The sequence below is a fragment of the Lates calcarifer genome, linkage group LG16_LG22 (genome assembly GCF_001640805.2).
Source record: "Lates calcarifer isolate ASB-BC8 linkage group LG16_LG22, TLL_Latcal_v3, whole genome shotgun sequence".
NCBI lineage: Eukaryota > Metazoa > Chordata > Actinopteri > Centropomidae > Lates > Lates calcarifer.
Genome location: NC_066848.1, coordinates 656,423 through 678,860, shown reverse-complemented (window position 1 = coordinate 678,860; position 22,438 = coordinate 656,423). Strand labels below are relative to the sequence as shown.

Sequence of the window (22,438 nt, the reverse complement as noted above, 5' to 3'; positions counted from 1 at the left end):
GATGATAAAGAATGATCCTGCTGCAGGCTGATGTTCGCAGGTACAGCTCACTGTTTATTAAAACAGAATGAGCCTTTATTTTTCCATTAATTACCAAGAAGTTATTGGATTAACTAATTAAAGAAATTAATATTCAGGAAGCTTCAGCTTCACATGAGATAAAATATATTTTAAAAAAAGAGTTTAATTTCTGGGCCTCATGTCGGGCTGTAAGTCTCCTTCATTCACCTCAGTCAGTGTCAGTTTATTCTTTAACATCAGAATGGAAATCAAACATCCTGTGGGAATCTCAACCGGAACATAACTGTGTCGATATTACAAAATAAAAGCTGATTAAATAGAAGATGATTTTATTATTTTTATTTGTAGAGGCCAATTTTCAGCCAATTAAAACCGATGTCACAGTCCACCCCCCCTGAAGAGTCAGTGATAATGCAGTGTGATTGTGCAGAGAGGAGGTGAAGATGAGAGGTAATGAGGACAAACAGCCGCTGAGCTCTAATGGTTTTTATTGCTTGAGAACTGCATCACCTACAGTAGAGGCCAGGCCGTCCAGAGAGGGGCTAGAATCAAATCTCTATCTGCTTTAAGAAGATGGAGTGAAGGAAAAAACTGCGGCTTATACTCCTACAGTAAACTCACAATGACCAGCAGGAACAAAAACAAGCTGCGTTTTTTTTCTTTCTTTTGTTATTATCTTTTTTTTTTTTTTTACTTTTTGCCTACGAACCAAATCACACGAGACAACATAAATCCAGCTGCAGGCACAAAATCATCTCTACTTGGTGATTTAGATGAAAAGAAAATCACAGAGGATCAATGTGACGGCTTCACACAGTCTGAGACCTGTAGTGTAAATGAAATCAATAAAAACAGACCCCCCCCCCCCGTAATGCTCAAATGATCTGCAGTGAAGGCTGCTGAAGGCTACATACAACACAACATAAGAAGCAAGTCCTCCTGCTCTCCCCACGTTAGAGTTTCTCTCTATTCTTTTTTTACATTTCAGAATCAATACCTTTACCACCTGACTGAAGTATTTTATAACTCTCAGACATTTCATCTGTGTGTAGATACTTGGCACCATAATGCAGTAACAAAAATAAACAAAGAAGGAGACATTTTAAAGATACCCAAGCCTATCTAAAATATCACATTCAGAACCATAATATTATAGAAATAAGTTAGAGTAAGAATAATAATGTGAGAGTGCTATATATGAAACATTATCTTATATACTTGCATGGTCTATGGCACTGCTTAAAACATTCTGGATAGGCAATAAATCACTGCAGAGCTTCTCAAAGGTCACACACACTCGCTGCGTCTCTGCCGCTTCAGCATCAACATTTTGGTAAGAATTATAAATTATCTCTTTAAAAACGTACAGTATATAAAATGAGACTGAACGGATGTGTCAGGCATGGCAGTGTGTTGTGCACACGACAACAACAACAACTCAAAAACAAAACAAAACAAAAAAAACAAAAATATATATATATATATATATATAGAAACTGTTGAAATAAAGTGAAAAGGTCGATCTACTCCAACAGAGGGACCACAAAGTTTGGTCAGAAAAGAGAACGGCACTAAAACCATCAACAGCTCTATGTTCTACTGTCCAATGTACAAATAAACCTAACCATATAGATACACAACGTTTTTTGCATTGCACTTGTCTTGTTTTAAAACACCTTACATACTGAATGGAGAGGAGCGTCTGTACAGAGGCGAACCTAACGATGGTGCTCGGTGTCTAAACGTGATGTAGTTCGACTGATTCAATTAGAGTTTTGGCAACGAGGCTGTGGAGAAGTCCGTCCGTCCGTCCGTCTGTCTGTGTCGTCTCTGGGAATTGGTGGTGGTGGTGGTGGTTGGGGGGGGGGTTGCATGGCAACGGTGAGGTCAGCGATGTGTGTGTCGTCCACGTCTCAACAAGTGTTTTTTTTCTTTTAATGGAGAGAAACTGGCGGAGTCTTGGTGTGGATGAGGAGACTGGTCAGCACTGCTGAGAGTCCGTCTGCAGGTTCTTCAGTGTAGGCTTGTGCAAAGTGTGTGTGTGTGTGTGTGTGTGTGTGTGTGTGTGTGTGTGTGTGTGTGTGTGTGTGTGTGTGTGTTGGTGTCCTGTTTGTTTCTCACAGAGGCGCTTCACGAAATATGTTCTCCCCCCTTTGGCAACACTTCCCTGTGGAGCAGAGAGAGGCAGGGTCAGTGTGAGCTCTCCGCTCTCAGCTCAGGTAACTGATGCAGCTCTGCTCCGTCAGGAAGGACCTTAAAATGTCTGCAGCATTTTAAGCGATCACGTGACATTTTTCCACTGATGAGGTTTTATTCTGGAATAAAACTCGTCAGAAAAATTCAGTTTTTCTTTTTTGCAAAGTGAATGAAAAATCAAGCAAATCAAAGCAAACAATGGCAACAATGAAGAATTATAATAAAGAAAAAATAATATTTACCACGACATCACTGCACCACACAACACTTGTGCTTATTTGCATTAGGTTTACCTGCCCCCGCTGTTATTCGGAAGGACAGGAAGACGGGCTGGTGGGAGGACAGACAGACAGAGTTAAAGCTCAGGCCTGTGTGTTAACTACAGCGGACATTTGAAACATAGGCAGCTGTGACCTGGGGTCACCTCACACACACACACCACTGTCTCCATCACACTCAGTAATGATGAAAGGCCTGAGTTAAGGCGCCTGACTTTCAGCAACAAACACTTTCTGTACAGTGAGAGAGAAGCTCTCTGCAGCAGCTTTTACAATAAAGACTGAACAAACCTGGAGCTTTGCTTTAACTTGTTCCTGCTAAAACATTTTAGACTGAATCCAGGAAAGTTGTTGCAGCATCGTCTGTGTTTTTCAGCTCTTTATATTCACAGCCTGATGATTTTCTATAAAGACCCTGATTTGGGAAAAAAATTAAAGTGTAAAATCCCTGAACTGAAATTTTCACCCAAATATCACATCAGTGATGATTTTTTCTTCACATACGTTCTGTTATTGATGCTGTTCTGATACGTGACGTCTCTACCACTGAGGGACACGAGGATATGAAGAATAAATAATAATAATAATAAAGCAGGTGTGAAGCTGCAGGAACCTGAGGAAATCTGTCAGTGAACAAAGCAGAGGAACATTTCTGTCACTGTGACGACAGACAGATCCAAAGACAGTTAGTTACGTTTCTTATTTATACATAATAATAATAAAACCAGAGACGATGCTGCATCAACAGAATGAGCTGCTCCCTCTGTAATGAGCAGGTATTTACTGATGACAGAGTCTAACTCAGTGACTGAGTGTGTCCTTCACAGTTTAATCACAACAGCACAAACACACACAGTGCAGGTGGGGGCCGGGCCCCTGTCGTTACCTTGTGGTCCCCCATGCAGACATTGGGCCCAATGTTATCATAGACTATAGACTTCTCTTCATTTTCAGGCTGCGGAGACACAAAACCAGAAACAGTGATGAGGAGCTGCTCACACACACACACACACACACACACACACACACACACTCGCAGGGTGCAGAGTCAGCAGCTCGGTGTTTGTGTTTACAGTCATTACAGGCCTGTAGCACTGTTTTATGACACATTCATGGACGAGCAATCACTGCACTTCATTACACACAATTAGCAGGATTATGTTGGACCTTTCAAAATAAAAGTCACACAGAGGAACTGAATAAAGACAGTGTGTTAACTCTGCAGTCCAGATCTCTGTCTGTCAGCTTCTGTATCTGGTGTTGATCTATTTCCTGCTCAAGCTGCACGTTCTCCTACACTGATAATAATAATATTCATAATATTAATAAGAAAAGATGCAGAATTATATGAAATTACACAGAGTGTATTTCAAAAGGTAACAGTTGAAAATGAATCAGTGACAAACAGGAAGAGAAAAACAGTGATGAAGTCAGGAAACATCCAGCTTCTCCTCACAGGGTCACAGGAGGCTGGAGATAATCTGAGCTGAGGGGCGACGTACAGAAACAGTGTCCAGCGAGCAGCAGGAGGAAACACAGTCACGACTCGAAGGCAGAAGTTGCTGTGAGGCCACAGTGAACCGACTCATCAAACATGACAAATATGATTCATTTGTTTCGTTGAATTCCTTCAAATTAAAAGAGTCTGACAACACAGCGTCTGATTTATGGACAATAACAGCATCCAGTGAAGTGAACGCACCTCAGCACAGCTTTAACTCTGAAACAGACGCTGAAGAGAAAAGAGAAGCAGGAGAGATTTCCAAAGAGCAGATACACTCCCAGTGTGTGTGAGAGAATCGTGTTTCAGTAGCACGCTGTTACCCACTCACACATGAATCTGCAGACTGGAGAATAAATCACACTTTTCTGGTTGAACTAAAGACTTTTTAAACAGCCGTCCAAACCCCCACCTACACACACACACACACACACACACACACACACAGAGGCTGGTGTGTGCCTCCAGTTGTGACTGGCTGAGCTGCACCTCAGACGAAAGAGACAGAGCGCCTGAGAATGAACCATAAAGTGAAATCCAAATTAACTTCAGACCAATGCTGCAGTGGAGCAGGGTCAGCTCACGGTGTGCCTCCACCTCACTGCCTCCTCCAGCAGCCACGCACTGCCACCTCTCTATTTGTCTGCCCCGAGCCGCCGCCTCCTCCTCCCGCAGCCTGAGATACATTCATCAAACACACACTTGATAATTTACAAAGGCAGCATAAAATTGTGGATTTTCGGGCTGCATAATCTTTAGACAGATAAACAAATTACCCGGGGCCTCCGGCAGAGAGGGAGCGCTCGCTCGGCTAAACATTCATTACCGGCGTTCCCGGAGCTGGTGCCGCGCCGCACGGCCAGCGGGCAACCTTTGGCGTGTTAGGGCTCGGCAAGCAGAAAATAACATGATGGCGAGTTAACCGACCGTGCCATGATAGATGACGCCACACGCTGGGCTGTTTACGGGCTCATGTCTCAACAATCTGTAACGCTCAGAGCCGGAGAGTGTGTGCTCAGTGAATCATCAGCCAATCTGCGAACACACTAACTGTTCCACTCTGTCCCTGCATTACAAGCAATTAGCCGGTGCTTGAGGGGAAGAAAAGCAAACAGCAACCCAGCTGTGTGCGTTTTGTCATAACTCTGACACAGTAAACGGCTGAAACAAACTGTGATCGCTTTAAAAGGCCCCGGGCGTTTTTCTCTCCTCGCTGTGACAGAGATCAGAGTCATTGTTGGCTGCAGGCCTCAGTCAGCGAGGAACAACGATCAGGAAGGAATTCCTCATTTGTTTTGGACACAAAAGAAACTTCCTGAGCCTCCTGCTGTGCTGCGCTACTGTACAGTACACTGCTGCATCTCCCTCACACACATTCACAGATGGAAGCCTGAAGGTCAAAGGTGATAAACCAGGATCTGGGTCAGAAAAAACCTGGGGAAGGTTTAGCAAAGCTGCACGTTGGATCTGTGAGTAAACAGCAAACAAAGTGAACAGACTGCAGCACAGGCTATAGGAGGGGGGGGGTGGCAGATTGGCTGGAGTTTACTGTGCTGTGGGATGGATTTGAAGCTGAGCTGCGTCCTGCAGGGCTGCGAGACAGATCTGTGGTTTTATGAAGAAGACGGGGCCCAGTGGAACTCTATATATATATACAGTATATAGTGTCTGGGTGGAGCCGCGGCTTAGAGCTCTGAATTAATATTCACAGACATCATCCGTCCATCTGTGGAGTGACGGAGGAGGGGAGGGATCAAGGACGATGGAGTTGTAGAAATAAAGAGTGAGGCATTAATAAAGGAGGAGGAGGAGGGAAGAGGAGGAGGGATCAGAAGTGTCAGGTTTAGACTCACCTTTAAGACCAGGTCTCTGGCAGAGGAGGACATGAGGATTCGGTCACACCAGGCAGGGCATCTGGTGTTCATGTACTGCTTCCCCTGACTGCTGTCTTCACTGTACGGGTAACTGACAACACACACACACACACACACACACACACACACACACACACAGCACAGTCAGTAAATACAAAAACATAGACTCACATGACAAACATTTCAAGGGATTTATAAGCGTTTAAATGACGTCTGAGTAATAAGGAACTTTATATTCTGGTAGAGTGCTGCACAAAGAACAAGACACTAAAGCAAAGCCAATAAAGACAGCAATAAATATGATGCATGTGAATCAACAGGGCTGCAGAGGAGTAATAAATATGAGACGTCACGTCATCCTCCTTATCTCACAGACAGAGATCAGAATGTTTTCCTGAGAAAACAGGAGGTCCATTAGTATGACCAATCATCTGAGTAATCTCCTGAATCAACAACCATGGATGGCTCAATCAAAGCAATCCTTCTCTGCCAACTGTACAGGTTGTGTGTGTGTGTGTGTGTGTGTGTGAGAGAGGAATAAAACAGAAAGAATGAGAGCGATGGAGGTGGAGTGGGCCAGAGGGAGATTCAGTTGCCCATATGTATGGCTACATCCCTACACGGTCATCAAAAACAGATTAGGTGCCGCGGCAAATGGCCAAGAGAGATTGTATCTTGGAACAGCAGGGAACAATCGCATGATTTAAGCGGCGGCGGGGCTGGAGTCGGGCGGGGAGCCACGGAGCTGATACAGATTTACATTGTTGAGAATTCAATTTGCCCGTTCGGCTCATCAAACCGCCTCAGATTTACACGCCTCCAATCCAATTTGTTTGTCGGCGCTCATCAGGATGTAAGAGCGGGCTTACACACTGTAATACCAATCCAATTTGCTCCTTCAGTGCCACGCGTGCTAACCGTAGCATAACACAGAGTGCCTCTTCTCTGAGGACGCACAGATCCTAATGATAAAATAAACACACACACACTGAGGCCTGCGATTCATCACACTCACCAGCCTCTCACAGCTTAATTGGACTTTGTGCTCAGGCAGAATTTCTTCACTGAGCATTTGGTTGTGGATCCTTTATGTGTGTATTTAAATCACCATGTGCAGCTGCTGCCACTCCTGCTGCTTCTACAGTTTCTCCATCATCACCTCCAACTGAAACCTCCACTAACACAGAGGGACAGTTTGTATTCAGCAGCTGATTTTAATGTTTGATTTAAAGACTCTAATGTCTGTTCAACATCACCAGCCTCTGTTCCTACTCATTTACTCTGAGTTTCAGTTCACTTTCAGTAAATGAACAGAATAAAATCAGTAACATTGATTATGAAGGAGAGCAGATTTTATTCTGTACTCGGATGAATCCTCGTCCACAGAGCTCTGTGCTGCTGTAAATAATGGTGGTACTGTGTGTGAGTGTGTTCCTGCCTGTGTGAACGGGGGGGTTAATGCTGGGGCATGAGGCGGCCCCCCCACCAGGTGTACAAACAGACCTGCAGAGAGCTACTCAGAGAAGTTCCCTGCCTCCAATTAGCATTAATAGCACTTAAAGCATGGGGGAAATGCATGGGGTTTTGGTATGCTAATCAAAGTGATCCTGGGATAAAAGAGAGCACGAAGAATAGGATGAGTGACACAGAGACAGACAGGGAGGCAGAGGAGAGGGGATAAAGATGGATCAGACAGAAAGAGCAGAGTGTTCAAAGGGCTGGAGGAGCTGCTCCTCTTCAGGGTGGCCTGAAAGCTGGAGCTTCCTGAGGGACGGTCTGAGAACAGTCCTCCTATCAGGGACTGCTACAGCTTTATTGACTAACAAGCTCGGGGTCATTTTGGTGTTAAAGAGATTGAGAGAAAATCAAGGCCCCCCCCCTCGCCTCCTTCAAACAATGAACTCCCGCCTGATAGCAAACTTCCCGAAGCACTTCAACAACAAAACTTCTGTATCGTTCAGTCATTTCTGATGACAGCCGGCCATTGTAAAAGCCGATTAAAAATCCTCAACAATGGCCATTAAAGGGCCATTCTGTGTCCCTGTGTGTGCAGGCAGAGGTTGTTCCCCTTTCTGTTTCACCGCACCCTCCATTGGCTCCAATACAGATAACAAGTCTTAATGCAACAGCAAACAGTCGAACGGCGCGCTGGGGCCAAAGTGATTAATGTGTCCGATTAGCGAGCTCACAAACTTATCGGAAGGTAAACGGTCGGAGAGGGCGTGTGGGCTGGAGGCCGTCAGCTCCTATCAGACCCTTACTGCCCACAGCAAGACTAATTACACTAATTAATGGGCCAAGCTGATAACTCCAACAATTGTGTACCTGTACAGGTGGGGGGGCTGCACACACACACACACACACGTGTGTATGAAATGAACGTGGAAACACACCTGCCACAGAGAGGAATCTGACTGCAGCCTGAGGTTGGTTCAGAGGGAGAGGAGCAGATGTGACAGTGACACTGAGTCACCTCACAGGTAAAATGGCCGCCGTACACCTCATGTCGAGCGGGATGTTTTCAGACCCTGTGCTGTGTTACAGACTAAACATCACATCAGTCTTCAGAGAGGCTTTCTGCTGCGTCGGCCTGTAGATTCTCAGCTGGTTGCCTTGTTGCAGGAACAGCACAGGTGACAGGTCAGAGCAGAGCTTTCTCTCTGGAACTGAGTGTTGTCCAGTCTGGATGAATGAGACTCAGTCAGGAAGTGACTGTTTCTTCACTTAAAACACAACTCAAACTAAAACAGGCTCCTCGGACGCCCGGCGTAAACATTTCAAACTAAATCATATTAGAGTGTCTGCAGCCTGACGGTCTGATGACTGAAATATTTCTGCTGCTTCTCGTCTCCGTCTCTTTCACAGCGAAGCTACAACACCGTTTGTTTTCCTGCTCGTTCCTCTGTGTCGCTGACCATAACTCAGATGATACATGTGTGTACAGTCACATATGGAGCCCCCCCCCCCTCACCCCCCTCACCCATCCAGAGCTCATTCATTCAAGCTTGGTTTGGGGTTTAATGTTTGACTTGGCTGCTGACACATTACTCACATGTGTTCCGGTCGGTGTCGAGCTTGTTTGTCTTGCAGCAGTAAAAACCTGGCGAGGTGAGGCCCAACCTACGGTGTGTGTCACCCTGCCTCACCCTGCAGAGGGAGAGGCCGCCACACATACACTGCTGTGCTAAACAAGCTACTGGATCTGTGTGTAGAAAATGTCCGACAGGCCGGGCCGGACCCTCAGTCCTGGAATGGACTGGTCCAGGTCAGACCTCCTCGTCCCACGTTCTCCTATCTCCCGATCAAAAGCTATTACCTTGTTCTACATAATGACAAATATGTGACAGGCCAAACAGCAGCCTATTCAGCGGCTCAGTATTTAATGAGGGCAATATAAACTACAGGCAGGGCTCGCAGCCACAGATAAGAGTCCCAGTATCAGCTGCACCAGGTCAAGGGTGCATCATGGGATGTCGGAGCGGCCGGTGCCGGGTTGGCATTGGCTAAAAAGTCAGAAACTGCGAGCTCCGAACGACTCGCTGCCTCTGTGTTTGTTTGCCGTTGTCAGGGGAGGCTTGGCAAAACACACACACACATACACACATTCAAAAAGATCAGCCAAATGCTATCAATAAAGCTGAATGTTTGCCTCGGTTTGTAGAGCCGGGAGGCTCGCAGGCACAACATTGGCACAGTGCAGTACAAACAGAGTGAAATGCCATCAATAGCTCATGGCTCACAGCCTGCCCGGTTCAGCTATAACATGTTCTGCCTTTAGCTGCTCCAAATGAAGACAAGGCCACACAGATGGCGTCCATTTCATTCTCTCCCTGTAAGATTCTGAACAAAGCCTCCTCTCAGACAAGAGCCAATGACACATGACAGCGGACAATCTTCAGCTATTATCACCACAATGGCCCCTCATCATTTCACAGGCGGTGTGGTAGTTAGAGTGATGGATGCGCTGATGGCTGTAAAACAATGTTCCTGTTCAGCCTGAAACACTGAGTCCAACACCGGCAGCTTTAACCAAACACTGCCGTTAAACTACGTCTGTGGAGATGGAGCCTCCACTGCAACAAGCCTCCTTCATATAGGACACAGACAATAGCTATAGGACGAATGTATTCACACACACGGAGAGAGAGAGGGTGACGTCGCTCGCTCAGCCCTGCTGTGTGAAGAGTGTTGTCCACAGAACAAGGACGGCCACTGTGAACAGGAGAGCCATCTGTGTGAGCACTTCCTATGAGCTCAAAAGGAGTCTCGAGGAATTCTCCACCACTCCGATAATTCACTCATATGTACTTATTAGCAGCTATTGAGGAGCTGGCAGGCGGCCATTTCTGTCACTTGACCAGAATTTTTCCTCAGCTGCTTTCACCCCCCCCCCCTGTGATTGTTGTAGAGATTCCCAGCAGGACAGAAACTCTCTGGCTCGTCCTCACAGACCTGCAGCGTTCAGAAATGTAAGCTAACGTGCTGAGGTCTCACCTCCTGACCTCCGGGCCACACTCTGGTCCTCCTGCTCCTCTCCCAGTCTAGACTCGACAAACACAGACACATGGGACTGGAGCCATCCTGTCAGGTCTGACGCCTTCACTTCGCTCTATATGAACTTAAAGAGAGGTTCAGCTGAGCAGTGGAACAAACAGAGATCATCTGAATCCAGACCTTTAACAGGTCAGCTCATCTTTTCCAGCTGAAATCAGAGATGTTCTGAGCAGTGTCCGCCATCTTAGACCAGACTGAAAAATCTCAACAAGTCGATGAACGTCCATGAAACTTTGTCCAGACATTCATGCTTCCCAGAGGATGACTCGGCCATGATTTGCAAGCATTTGCAAAAATTGTTAGCATGTTAACGTGCTAAGCTAGGAGGGCAAACACACCTGCTAAACATCAGCATGTTAGCAGCTTTTCTTTAGCTCAGAGCTGCTGCAGTGGCTGTAGAGGAGGGTGTAGCAGAGGGTGTAGGTGAGGCTCTGAACAGGGTCTGAACACCAACTGCACATCCTGTGAAGTGAGTCCACGAGCACAAAAACTGCAGCTTTACTCTCGTTTGCTTTAGTTTGCACTGATTCAGTTTGCTGTCTGTGTTTTACCCTGTGCATGAAACCGACCTGTCTGCACCTCCCCTGTGTGTCATTCAACCTCTGCAGTGATTAGTGCCTTGCTCAAACACTCTGTAACAGCAGCTGATGATTGACAGGAGCTGTCACACCTTCACAGGTGTTGGATCTTCCAAACAGCTTCTCTTCTCTTCTCTTCTTCTTCTCCTCCCTCCAGCGCTGCACTTCCTCGTGGCCTGAAATCACTCATGATTTGTCCGTTGATGGAGTTGTACCGCTGCTCTGATGTCACTCAAAATCTCCCTCAAAGCCCATTCCCAGTAACCACGTTACAGGCAGAATACATTCCTCCACTGCTCCCTCATTGTCCACTGCATTTCCTCCTGAAGCCGAGGTCCCGATTCAATTTTTGCATCGATCTCGTGCAAAAAAAGAGCAAAGAAATCAGATCAGAGGAGTACTAAAAGCTTTCCCCTAAATCAATCAAAATACATGAATAAGTTACTGGGGCTTTAGTATGTTTTAGGGCATATTACCTTTGTTATGCCATTTCAAATATGAAATCAAAAGAAGAATAATGTAAAGTAAAACTAACCATTATTTTCAGTCCAATGGCCGCCGCTGCAGCTCTATGCAAAGATAAAGACCTAATGGCTGCTCCGAGGCTCGTACATTACGGCTGATGGAGAAACTGTGTCTAAATAAATGATTGGTTTCTGATTAATAGACTCATCTATTCTCTCCCTGCAAACTCTGAGACCATACACTGTGTGTCACTGTGTGTGTGGTGTGTGTAAGTCGACCCGCGGCCGATCAGTGCGCGGCGGCCGACTGGCTCCAGGTCCAACTGTGACGAGGACCAGGCAAATTCCTCACCCCGGTGCTCAGGTACTTAGACCTGTCACGTCCAACTTTGACAGACGACTTCTTGAAAGTAAAGAGATGCATTTTACAGGTTGGAGCCTCTGCAGCGGCGCGGGGGGAAGAATTCACGAGGACGGAGATGTAGACCTGCCTGATGGAAACAGGAAGCAGGAGATACAACTTTCTGCACAGCAGCTGTCAATCATTCTGCCTCACTTCCTGTCGGCTTCTCTCCGAGCGCCGGACAACACAACAGAATTAACTTGCAGATTAAATGTTTGTGACGACTATTGATTTATAGATCTGAAGCAGAGCGAGCCGTGTGTGTGCATGAGTGTGTGTGTGTCAGTGAGGGTGTGTTCTGATGGCCTGCATTAAAAAGAGTAATAACCTCACAGATGGCGAGGGGCCGGTCCAGCACAAGCTATGTGATGGAGAACAATCCTTGAGGCTTGATTGCTCAAGGAGCACAAGGCAGAGCTGACAGGGGGAGGGGCACCACTATATGTATGTGTGTGTGAGAAGTGGGAGGAGGGGGTTGTTTAAGTTTAACCAGGCCACTGCTGCCTGTTACAAGGCTGACAATGTGGTTTGTGGCGCACACAGAGTAGATCAAATCAGATTTCATTGGCTGCTCCAGGTTTCATCTCTTTGATTCATCATCAACTCAAGTATGTGGAAATCATTTGTATTCTTCGGCGGCAGCGCGCTCCTTCCTCCCTGTGGACGGATGATTCAGTGTTATATGGAGAGGTGCAAAAGTCAGCCGGTGTAAAAGGACAATAAATCCACCTGTCACTTATGCAAAGTGATGTAAATGGGGTCTCTGATTAAGACACAGAGTCATTTAAAAAACAGGGACTGGCAGAACCTTGACACACACACTCAGTCTGCAGCCCTCACACTCTGTGTTACACACACACACACACACACACACGATCTCAAACTCACACACACTTTGATAGCTCTGTGTATTTCAATCCCTCTCTCTCTCTCTCTCTCTCTCTCTCTCTCACACACTAAAATCCCCGGCCGCCCTGCGCCTGCCACCAGAGCAGTTTATCAAGTAATTATTGTTTGATTACAGCGTTTCATTATCTGCACTGATTGAGTCACAACCGACGGCAAAGGTCAAGCACCATTAACGCGCTGCTCCCGAAACATATTTCCGCGCCGGCCGCATGTTTGCCCTCCCTCTCCTCTGAAAGGGCTAATTGCAAATGCATTTGTTTGAGGAAGAGGAGAGGAGACCACCCGCTCCCATCTCCCCCAAGTCCCACTGAGACAGAATACCAATGCAGCCCGAAGCCGACGCACCACACACACACAACACACACACACACACACACATGTACGCAGATACACATGGGAGCAGTTTGGAACCAGATCCAATCACACTTAACAACTGATACCCATCAAACACTCGTCCAACAGCTTTCAGAAAACCATTCTGGACGATAAAGACTGCGACTGACTCGCTCTGATTTTACATATTAATAATGATGATACACGATCACTGCCTCTACCAACACGTGGAAACATGAGGCTCAGTGTTCGCTGACAATCATTCACCTTCACACTCAGACTGGTTTCAGATAAACTGATCTGAAGATTCTGATGAAATCAATCAGTTAAATCTCAAACAAAAAGCTCTGAAACCTGAAAAGTTTTAATCCATGACAGAAAAAAACCTGTTTGTTTCACTGGTGTGTTACTGGAGCAGGTTTATATCCTGCATCATTTTGTAGCATCATCACCTCTCACCAGCTACTTTAATGCTAAAGTCCATCTTTATTCAGGACGTCTGACGTGTAACGTGCTCCACACAGAGCAAGAAAAATGACTGAGTGTTCTGTGATTGTCACAGTTGTTGTTGTTGTTGTTGTTGTTGTGCATCAGGAGGTGGATGCAGCTACACCACAGCTCCTGCATCAACACACAGGAGAACAAATCACCTAAAGATCTAACGAAGAACAGAGGTCGACATTTAATCATCAAACTGGAGACTGTCTGCATCAGTCAACTCCAGGACAAGAGCAAAAGTCAGCAGGGTTCATCCTCTGGGGACCATGACTGTACACAGCATCAAAGTGGTGAAAGACTGCCTGACTTGATTTCAGAGAGCAGCAGGAACAGAGAGCAGTGCAGGGCTGTGTGTTAGTGTTGGTCCGTACCTGGGTGGGAAAGAGATCTCCAGTTCATGCAGCCGATCCTTGAACACCGACAGCTCTTTGTCAAACTCTAAAAGCTGCAGGAAGAAAAAAGAGCAAAGAGAGAGAAGTTGAAATTATTAGCAGTGTTTTTCTTTCTACATCAGTAAACAGCAGGTACAGACAAACACGATGTAGAAATGTAGGTTTGTTCCAAACAATTCAAGGACAGTTTCAGCTTCTGACTCCTCTGAAGTGAAACCAGAAGTCAATACTCTGCTGTCAGCAGGCCTCAGTCTCAGTGAGGTGTGGGGGGAACACACCAAACCAGAACTGATGATGATGATGAGGAGGAGGAGGAGGAGGAGGAGGAGGAGGAGGAGGAGGAGGAGGAGGACGTCCATAAACCCCACACAGCACCAAATCGACAGCTGACCAGTGTGTGCGTGTGTGTGTGTGTGTGTTCCTACCAGGGGTCTATCTCTCCACGCTAACAGTGCATCCACACACTCTTCATCAATCATGTCTCCTCACCCAGCTGTACTCCCTCACCAGAGTGTACACACATCCTTCCCCCAGTTTCCCCCCTTTCACAAAACCCATAAATCATTAGTGAAAAGTGCAATTAGCGGCTGCTTGTACACATTAATTATCTGGGAGATGAACAGGTAGCTCGGGCACCTGCATGACTGCCTCCCTGAGAGACTGACAGCGACGTTTCCCAGCAACCCCGGAGGACCCGCCGCGGTAGCCCCGCCCCTTTCCTTTCAGACGTGAGGACGCAGCGGAGACGTGTTCGTTTAGTGGTAAATTGGGCTTTTGTACATGTTTCAAACGGCGGGCGACAGTTACAGCCTGATGAAGACCTCGTCCTCTGACGGCTCCACGTTAATGACATTACATTGGTGTTTTACATGCAGCGATACGTTGACGGATACATGATGAAATACCAACGTGGTGCTCATGGGTAATATTTGGAAGGACGTCCTCACAAAGTGGAGACATGGGAGGAGGAGGTGGATGTCATGAGTGTCATTATAGCAGCAGAAGGTAACTACAGCCCTCCATCTCTGCTGACATATTTATGTTGTGCATCTTTACATTGTTTGTCTTCACACGGCTGTGGAGAACACGTCTGAGGAAGTTGCGTGTGTGTGTGCTGTCCGGATGGCGCTCTGTGTGTGTGTGATTGTGTGTCAGTGGTGTAGAACAGTGGCCATTACTCGCAGGCTCAGGGGCCTCCCACACCGAGTCTCAGCGGTTCAGGAGGGCAGATGTGCAGCATTCATCAAACTCACAGTGCCGGGGTCACAGGAGAGACTCACACACTGTGGATGAGGGATGGCAGAGCAGGGGATGCAACCCCACGCTCCACTGTACACCCCATCCTACCATCCACCCACTGACACCTCCCTCTGCTGGGTGTGTGTCTGTGTGTGTGTCAGCGTCCGACTGACGCTGGATTTTTAAGGCGGAATATTGAGAACTGAGCTTTAAAGTAGTTTAACAGAGAAGTAAAACAAACCCTGAGCAGCAGCTTCTCAGTTGTAGCTAATTAAGCTAACATTAGCTTCATGAGTTCAGACTGAAGTCTGTGAGGAAACTCTTCATTCTCACAGACAGGAGGAAACAGATGCTTTATAAATACTTCATATTTAACGCTTCAAACTAAAACAGAAACTAACCAGCGTGTTCGGCAGACGTGTTTCTGTCCTGGATAATAACACCGGCTGGAGCTGCTGGAGGCTAAACAGCACTTTGAACATTTGTGAAAACTTTATATTCGACCTGTTGGAAAGGTAGGCAGCAGTCAGAACAGGTGAAGTAGTTTGCTTGTGATCCAGCAGAGGGCGCTCTATCAGCTCGACCTGCTGAGCTCTCAGTAAGCTACGCTGATGGTAAAATGGACGACAGCGAACAATCACGACACTGAAAGATCGCAAAGTCACGAATAAAAATAAGGCTGTTTGTCGACGTTGTTACGCTCCAACGATAATAAACCTGCAGACTCGCCTGCTAGCTTAGCATCGCAGCGAGCCAGCAGGAGGCAGCGCAGACGAGCAGAGCAGGGAGTGTTGTGTTGTGGTGTTTCGGGGCAGCGCTCTCTGGTGGACAAACTGTGAAACAGCGCATCTTTTCCCTTCATTTCTCGACTGATACTTCCTGTTACTTTCTCTGCAGTAAGCTAATATCAGCTGAGGCACTGACCCAGTGAGTAACAGCTTATTTAACAGTGCTGAGTGCTCAGATCAATAACTGACAACCCTCTGTGTGTGTGTGTGTGTGTCCACGTTCACAGGTGTGACTGTGTTTGTTTGAGGTGAAGAAGCTCAGGTTATAAGTGTGTGACAGTTTAAACAGCAGGGGATGAACAACATATGGCTGAGTGTGTGGTGGTTTAAGTGAATGTTGAGTAATTCATTCAGGTGAATGGAAAACACCGCAGCCACAAATTTCACACTACATTTCACCGCAGGTCAATTAAGCATAATGCTCTGCTTATATTGGTTCAAGGCCTCATGACTTTATAAAGCCAGGAGCGCTCTGTCAGGCAGAAATGACCTTGGGAGTCGTGGAGGAAGTGATGCGAGATGATGCTGCGAGACGACATCACAGACGGGAGAAAGATGAAGAAGTGTCGGGGTAAAAACGACCCTGTCATGGGCTCAAATTTCTGCCTCTGCCTGGATGATCAGCACGCTCCTAAATCAGCCGCAGGGTGATGGTTAGGAGGTGGGAAGTTAAAAAAAGAGGGAACACGAGGTCTTTGCCCCCCCCCTCCAACACCACCTGTAATTGTGCTTTGATTTACACGTTGTCAAATATGGGCTGTGACAACACCTGCTGCCATTAAAACCCATCAATAAATGTTGGGGTGAAAGGTCATTTAATTTGATTTTTACACCTCGCACTTGGCTTTCATTGCAGGAGCCATATTTTTCCTTCTTTTTATGGGATCTTCATTATTTTGTGTGGAAAAGCGATAAACTGTCACTGACTGGGGGGGGCAGGAGGGTCGGGGGGGAACTGAGTCCCAAACAAGACTCCACACTGCAGCACTGAGCTCCCGTCTGTTAAAACATCAGAGAGCCAGTGAGGACGTGAAGCTTCCTCTGATGAAGCTCAGTAAAGCAGTCAATACTTCCCTGCACCGTTCAGAATAAAGGCGAGTGAAACTACAAGACATCAGTTTATATAAATGCTTTAAGGTCAGATTTCATTTAGCATGGCTGCTGGATTTCCACTTAAGAGCTCTGACAGGTAAAATATGAGAGAACTTTGGGCTAAAGGAGCATTTGTTCTTTTCTCTGTCCCTCTCATGTTGGAAGCGTCTCGGGGCTCTGAGTAATGCTGAGGACGACGCTGGCAGCATGACAAGGGGAGGCAGGCCGGACAGAAAGGTTCATCACTTCACTTACAGCCAGTGCACAAACACAGCCTCCCCTGCCTCCCCCTGCCTCCCCCCCCCCCCCCCCCCCCCCCCCCTCCCCCTGCCTCCTCCCCCACCTGCCGACACCGCGCTGATAAAGTTACAATAAAGAGATACTGAAACAAAATCAATGGGGACGGCCCTGCCGAGTGTGTGTGTGTGTGTGTGTGTGCGCTGCTGGATGAGGAGGAAGCAGCTGCACACCACGCATGCGTTCACACACACACATACACAATCGCACGCTCCTCCCATCTCTCCACCGGAGTGAGCCCCCCCCCCACGGTCGCCCCCTCGACGCCACGAGCGCCCGGAAAATTTAATCTTCCCAAATACTCATCAGGGCTCTCCATCGTCCCGCCGTGACAGCGCTGGGGATAATTAATTATACAATTTCGATGGGAATATCGACTAAACAAACCTATTAATCATAGCAAAAGTCAATAGGCATGGACACATTCAATCATGTCCCGGCCAATGATTACTCCTCTCAAAATACAATAATTATTTTCAAGAGCTGCCTCGAATTAAATTTCTGTCAAGCTGGTACAAGTCTTAGAGTTGATGAAGGATGCAATGGATTTTCCCCCTTCCCCAGTGGAGGAGTGTGAGGAGGAACATTTATCCTTTTGGAAAGGTAGTTTGTTTTATAAGGATCATAACATGGTGTGTTTAACTAGACCATGACCATCAGATTATCTCTGATGCCTCCATTATGTCGTCCATCTTGTCTGGCTGGGGGAGGAGGAGGGAGGAGGAGATGAGGAGGTGCCTCAGCCTCCTGCTGCTACTGTTACACATCTCTGCTGATCACATCAGTGATGTACGGGACAATGTGCACGGTCAATATCTGTTTCCTCTGAACGCATGGTGTGTTACAGGGAAACACATCGAGAAAGTAATATTTACTCAGGAGGTGTGTTGATGATTTCTCTTCAGAAATGATTCTAAAGGTAAATTATGGAACAAAAAACCTCAGAGTCACTGTGATGGTTCAGTGTAACAGGGAGAACAGAGCCTCTGTCAAACACCTGTTGTTTCTAACTGAGTGAGAGTCAGCAGCTGAAACTGCTGGAATCAGACCCAGAGAGTTCAGAGTGAAGCTGAACTGGAGATCAGTTAAAAACCAGAGTCCATCTCTGAGATCCAGGAAACTGACGCAGAACATAATCAGAAACAGAGCTTGGTGTTTGTTACAGCAGCACTTCCTGCTCCAGAAGGAGAGGAGGATCATGGGTAATTTACACCACTCTGTGTTTTAGTTCAGGGAGTCGAAGCTCCAGCAGAGTTGATTATCTCTCCTGACTGCAGGGGGCGCTGCTGCTCAGCAAAGTTACATTTTGTTGCTTTAAATTCTTTTCGACATCCTTCAGTTTCCAAAACATATGAACTATAATGAAGTCAGATTCACTTCTGCAGGAGCTGGAAAACTGAAATATCATCTGAGTTCACAAATAGAAAACTGAGCTGCTGATATAAAGCGAGTGAGGAGACGACTGAGATCTTCCACCAGGTCAGATGAAATTCTAAACTATATATCTCTCCCATATTAAAGTTCATAACCATGATCATATTATGTTTTTACATTGTGTGACTGACGGTAAATGAACTGTGCTTCCAGTCTGTGTGGATGTGTGTGTTTCACTGGTTTTAACAAGGTCCAACTTTGAACCACTTAATGTAATAAACAGCCATATAAAAGAGGAAGAGTGTAGCGGCTGTTTTTCTTCTGCAGACACTTAACACTCACCTCATCTACACTCAGCCTCATTTAAAAGTTATTCCAAAGACATTTGGCCCCTGGGACAAAGACAGTGTGTGTTCAGCCTCGGCGACGAACTGAAACGTGTGTGACGCAGGTCGGCAGCTGCAGACGACTGGTGTGGATATGTGCTAATTTTACCTTCACACTACTCTTTTCTGTCCAAATATGAAAAAAGCTCAAATCAAATTTTGTTGCTGCCACGAAGCTTTTGATTCTCATCCTATAATCAGTTTGAAACGCAGTAAATGGCAGCCGTTGTTGCCATAAACTGGAAAAAGAAAGTCAGTAAAAGAAATTTAATTTGTAATAAATACCTAGAGGAGGAGAGATGAAAGAGGAGATGAAGATATAAAGGGTTACAGAGCTCAGGGGTGACTTACTGAGGTCCCATTGTTTTCCCGGAAAACGTCCTGGTTGACATAATTAAAAAGCTTCTTTTCAAGCTGAAGAACAACCTGAATGAGAGAGAGAGAAACGGAGCTCTGATTAATACCAATACTAATGTGAACTGCACTTTGTAATTAAAGCGCTAATGAACAGCAGAGCGCCGCCGCAGACAGCTGTTAATTCTACACACGTCTCACTGAGGCGTCACATTAACACAACCTGGAAGAGCTGAAGTTAAGATGTGTGATGATACAGAGCAGAACAATAATGACTCTGAAGGTTTAATTACAGTGTTTAAAATGTACTGCTCATTTCAGTGGATTTCACACAGGAGGAAAGACATCTGACTGGCCCCTGAAGAAATAATATATCACTACCAGACTCCACTGAAAAAAACCAGGGATTTAACCAGGAGCTGCCTGGAATACCACTGCCTCCATCTGTTACTGTGTCTGTGGTTACTGTGTGGTACTTTTACTTCAGTAAAGTATCTGATTACTTCTTCCACCACTGAAAGTCACACAGTAACACAGACACACTAACAGATGGAGGCAGTGGTATTCCAGCAGCTCCTGGTTAAATCCCTGGTTTTGTCAATGGAGTCTGGTAGAGATATATCAGAGATGTTTCTGGTTAAACAGAAAGGATCTGACTCTTTAATTAATATTTATTAATAATTAATAATTGTGTGTGTTATTGTGTGGCACTCCCAGATCCTACAAACAAACAAACAAACAAACAAACAAACAAACAAACACATCACTTCCACTGCAAAACCTGAAAATAAGGCTCAGGTTCAGAGATACCAGAGTTACTGAAGTTCTGTGTGTCTCAGTGAGCTCTGATGGGTGAGTGTTGCCTTACCTTTCTGTCATTATCACTTTCTCGGAATATTAGCTTGTCAACTTCATTGGTGTCGGCGGCTCTGACTGTCTGCATGGTGGCAGTGGAGCAGAGACTCTGGAGGAGGAATATGAATGTATATTTATTTTATTATGTTACCCACATGTTCACAGGTCATTCATGTGTAATCACACACACACACTCACTCACACTGTGCAGCCGTTTCCAAAGCTTCCTGCAGAACCATCCCACAAACCACCAGCTCACTGTCCCTCTCTTTATCCTGCTCTATGTACTGACCCCACGGACTGTGTGCATGGTTAAATTCCCCTTTGTGGACTCTTTTAACAATTAGTTAAACATTCGACCATCTGTGTTTGAAGACAGTTGAATGAGGTAATCCCTCAGCCAGTGGTTCCCATACCACACGGCAGAGACCGGGTGACCTGATTGAAATTCAAAGCACAGATTAGATAATCGGGTCAAGCCAATATAGCGAGCAGAAAAAGGCCCTTTAGACTGAAATGTCACAAATCAGTCCTGCGAAGAAACTGCACAGATTAGAACAAACACCCTGAGAGAAAGTGGAGCAACTCTCTGCAGAGCCCCCCCCATCCCCCTCCCTCTCCACTGCTGCAACCCCATTCCTTCATGCTCACCCCCCCCCTCCTCCAAGCACCCCCTCCCTCCCCAAAAGCAACTTTCTAAAGCCCTAACAAATCGCTCCATCTTTCACTCATTTAGGCCATCCAAATGCAGGGTCAATATGGTCCCCTGGCAGCCAAATGCTAATGCGCTTAAGTGCGCTTAAGCAGCTTTGTGCAATGAATAGGCCAAAGAAGGAGCTAGTGAGAAGGGCAAGAGATACTTTCCCTGTCAAAAAGTCATTGTAGCCACAGCTAGCAGAGACAGAAAGTCATTTTTCACCATCTCTGATTAACACCCTCTGTGCTCTTCTTTCTGCTCGATATATATATTTTTTACATTTCAGATCTACGTTCCAAAAACTCCATCGTTTCCAGACGGGCTGGAACAGGCTGGAGTTTTATTTAAAAAATACCTTCCTCAGCTGGACCTTAATGTTTCTGGATTACCAGCATCAGGGTCTGACACAGGCCTCCTCTTTGCTGCTGAAGCCAGGAGCTCCACTGCTCACTGACACAAGCATCAACACAAACAGCCGTGATTCAAATGATTCTGATGATCCAGTGATCCAGCTCGGATCAGAGGAAGGTCGGCGTGTGAACAGAGAGAGGACGACGCGTCAGAGAGATTAGCTGATGCAGCGTCTTCTCCCTGAACGACTGCCTCCTGACTGAATCAGACTGTTTCAGCTTCAGGGAAACTTCACAGTCGGCCTGGACCATCGATCGCTGATTGACTGATCAGCCGATCGATCACGGCTCTCCTGCTGTCCTCCTCCTCCTCCTCCTCTGTCCCCGCTCAGCCCTTCATCTCTGTCATGAGCTCGACGCTCAGAGCGGGAAAATGAGAACCCCATGCCGTCACTTAAGGCTGGATCAGTGCAGTGATGTGTCCTTCCTGCTGCCAGCAGAGTCCAGGTGCCTGTGCACAGCTCTGCCTCCTAAGCACATTACATCGCTGACCGCCCTAAATGATATTAGCAGAATTCATTTGGCTGCAATTGGCTCCTTATTTGATCCATGCAGTTAGTGTGAGATGCTAACAGACAGCTGTCAGGAGGAGACGCCGGTTATATCTTCACTGCTCTGGGCTCCGTCTCTGCATTATGGGTCAAAGGTCAACGCTGAGTGTTTGCAGAGGGCCAGAGGCCGGGGGCTGGGACGAGAGGTTGCCGAGGAAGGCGCTGGCTTTGTGCATCAATGGAGGATAATCTCATGACTGTCGAAGGAGGAAGCGGCTGTTTAAAGGAGCTCTCTATTCCAGCTGCTCTCCTCAGAGGAGAGGTTAAAGCAATCTGTCCCACTTCAAAGAGCAAAGACACACACACATTCAGGCCTTCTGTCTCTGCCGCTGCCAACAGATGGAGGCGATCCACTGCCCGACTTAAACACTGACACACACACACACACTGATGC

At 46.4% G+C, this 22,438-nt stretch overlaps 1 protein-coding gene across 4 annotated transcripts in view; it reads right to left on the bottom strand.

Annotated features, from left to right (window-relative positions):
• Positions 1–492: 492 nt before the first annotated feature.
• Positions 493–22,438, bottom strand: part of LOC108885135 (inositol polyphosphate-5-phosphatase A) — a 109,187-nt gene continuing 87,241 nt past the window's right edge. Inside the window, exons 10-17 of one of the 4 annotated variants that reach the window (XR_007814800.1) lie at positions 20,400–20,495; positions 19,529–19,603; positions 13,981–14,054; positions 5,850–5,961; positions 3,382–3,450; positions 2,460–2,547; positions 2,121–2,188; positions 493–2,090 (exon numbers count right to left, since the gene is read on the bottom strand). Coding sequence is in view for 3 of the 4 variants with exons in the window: in XM_018679326.2 (XP_018534842.1) it covers positions 2,139–2,188; positions 2,511–2,547; positions 3,382–3,450; positions 5,850–5,961; positions 13,981–14,054; positions 19,529–19,603; positions 20,400–20,495 (513 nt within the window). In the remaining variant the exon portion in view is untranslated. Of the gene's footprint in view, positions 2,189–2,459; positions 2,548–3,381; positions 3,451–5,849; positions 5,962–13,980; positions 14,055–19,528; positions 19,604–20,399; positions 20,496–22,438 lie in introns of all 4 variants that reach the window. The other 3 variants (XM_018679326.2, XM_018679325.2, XM_018679327.2) reach the window with 3 other exon arrangements.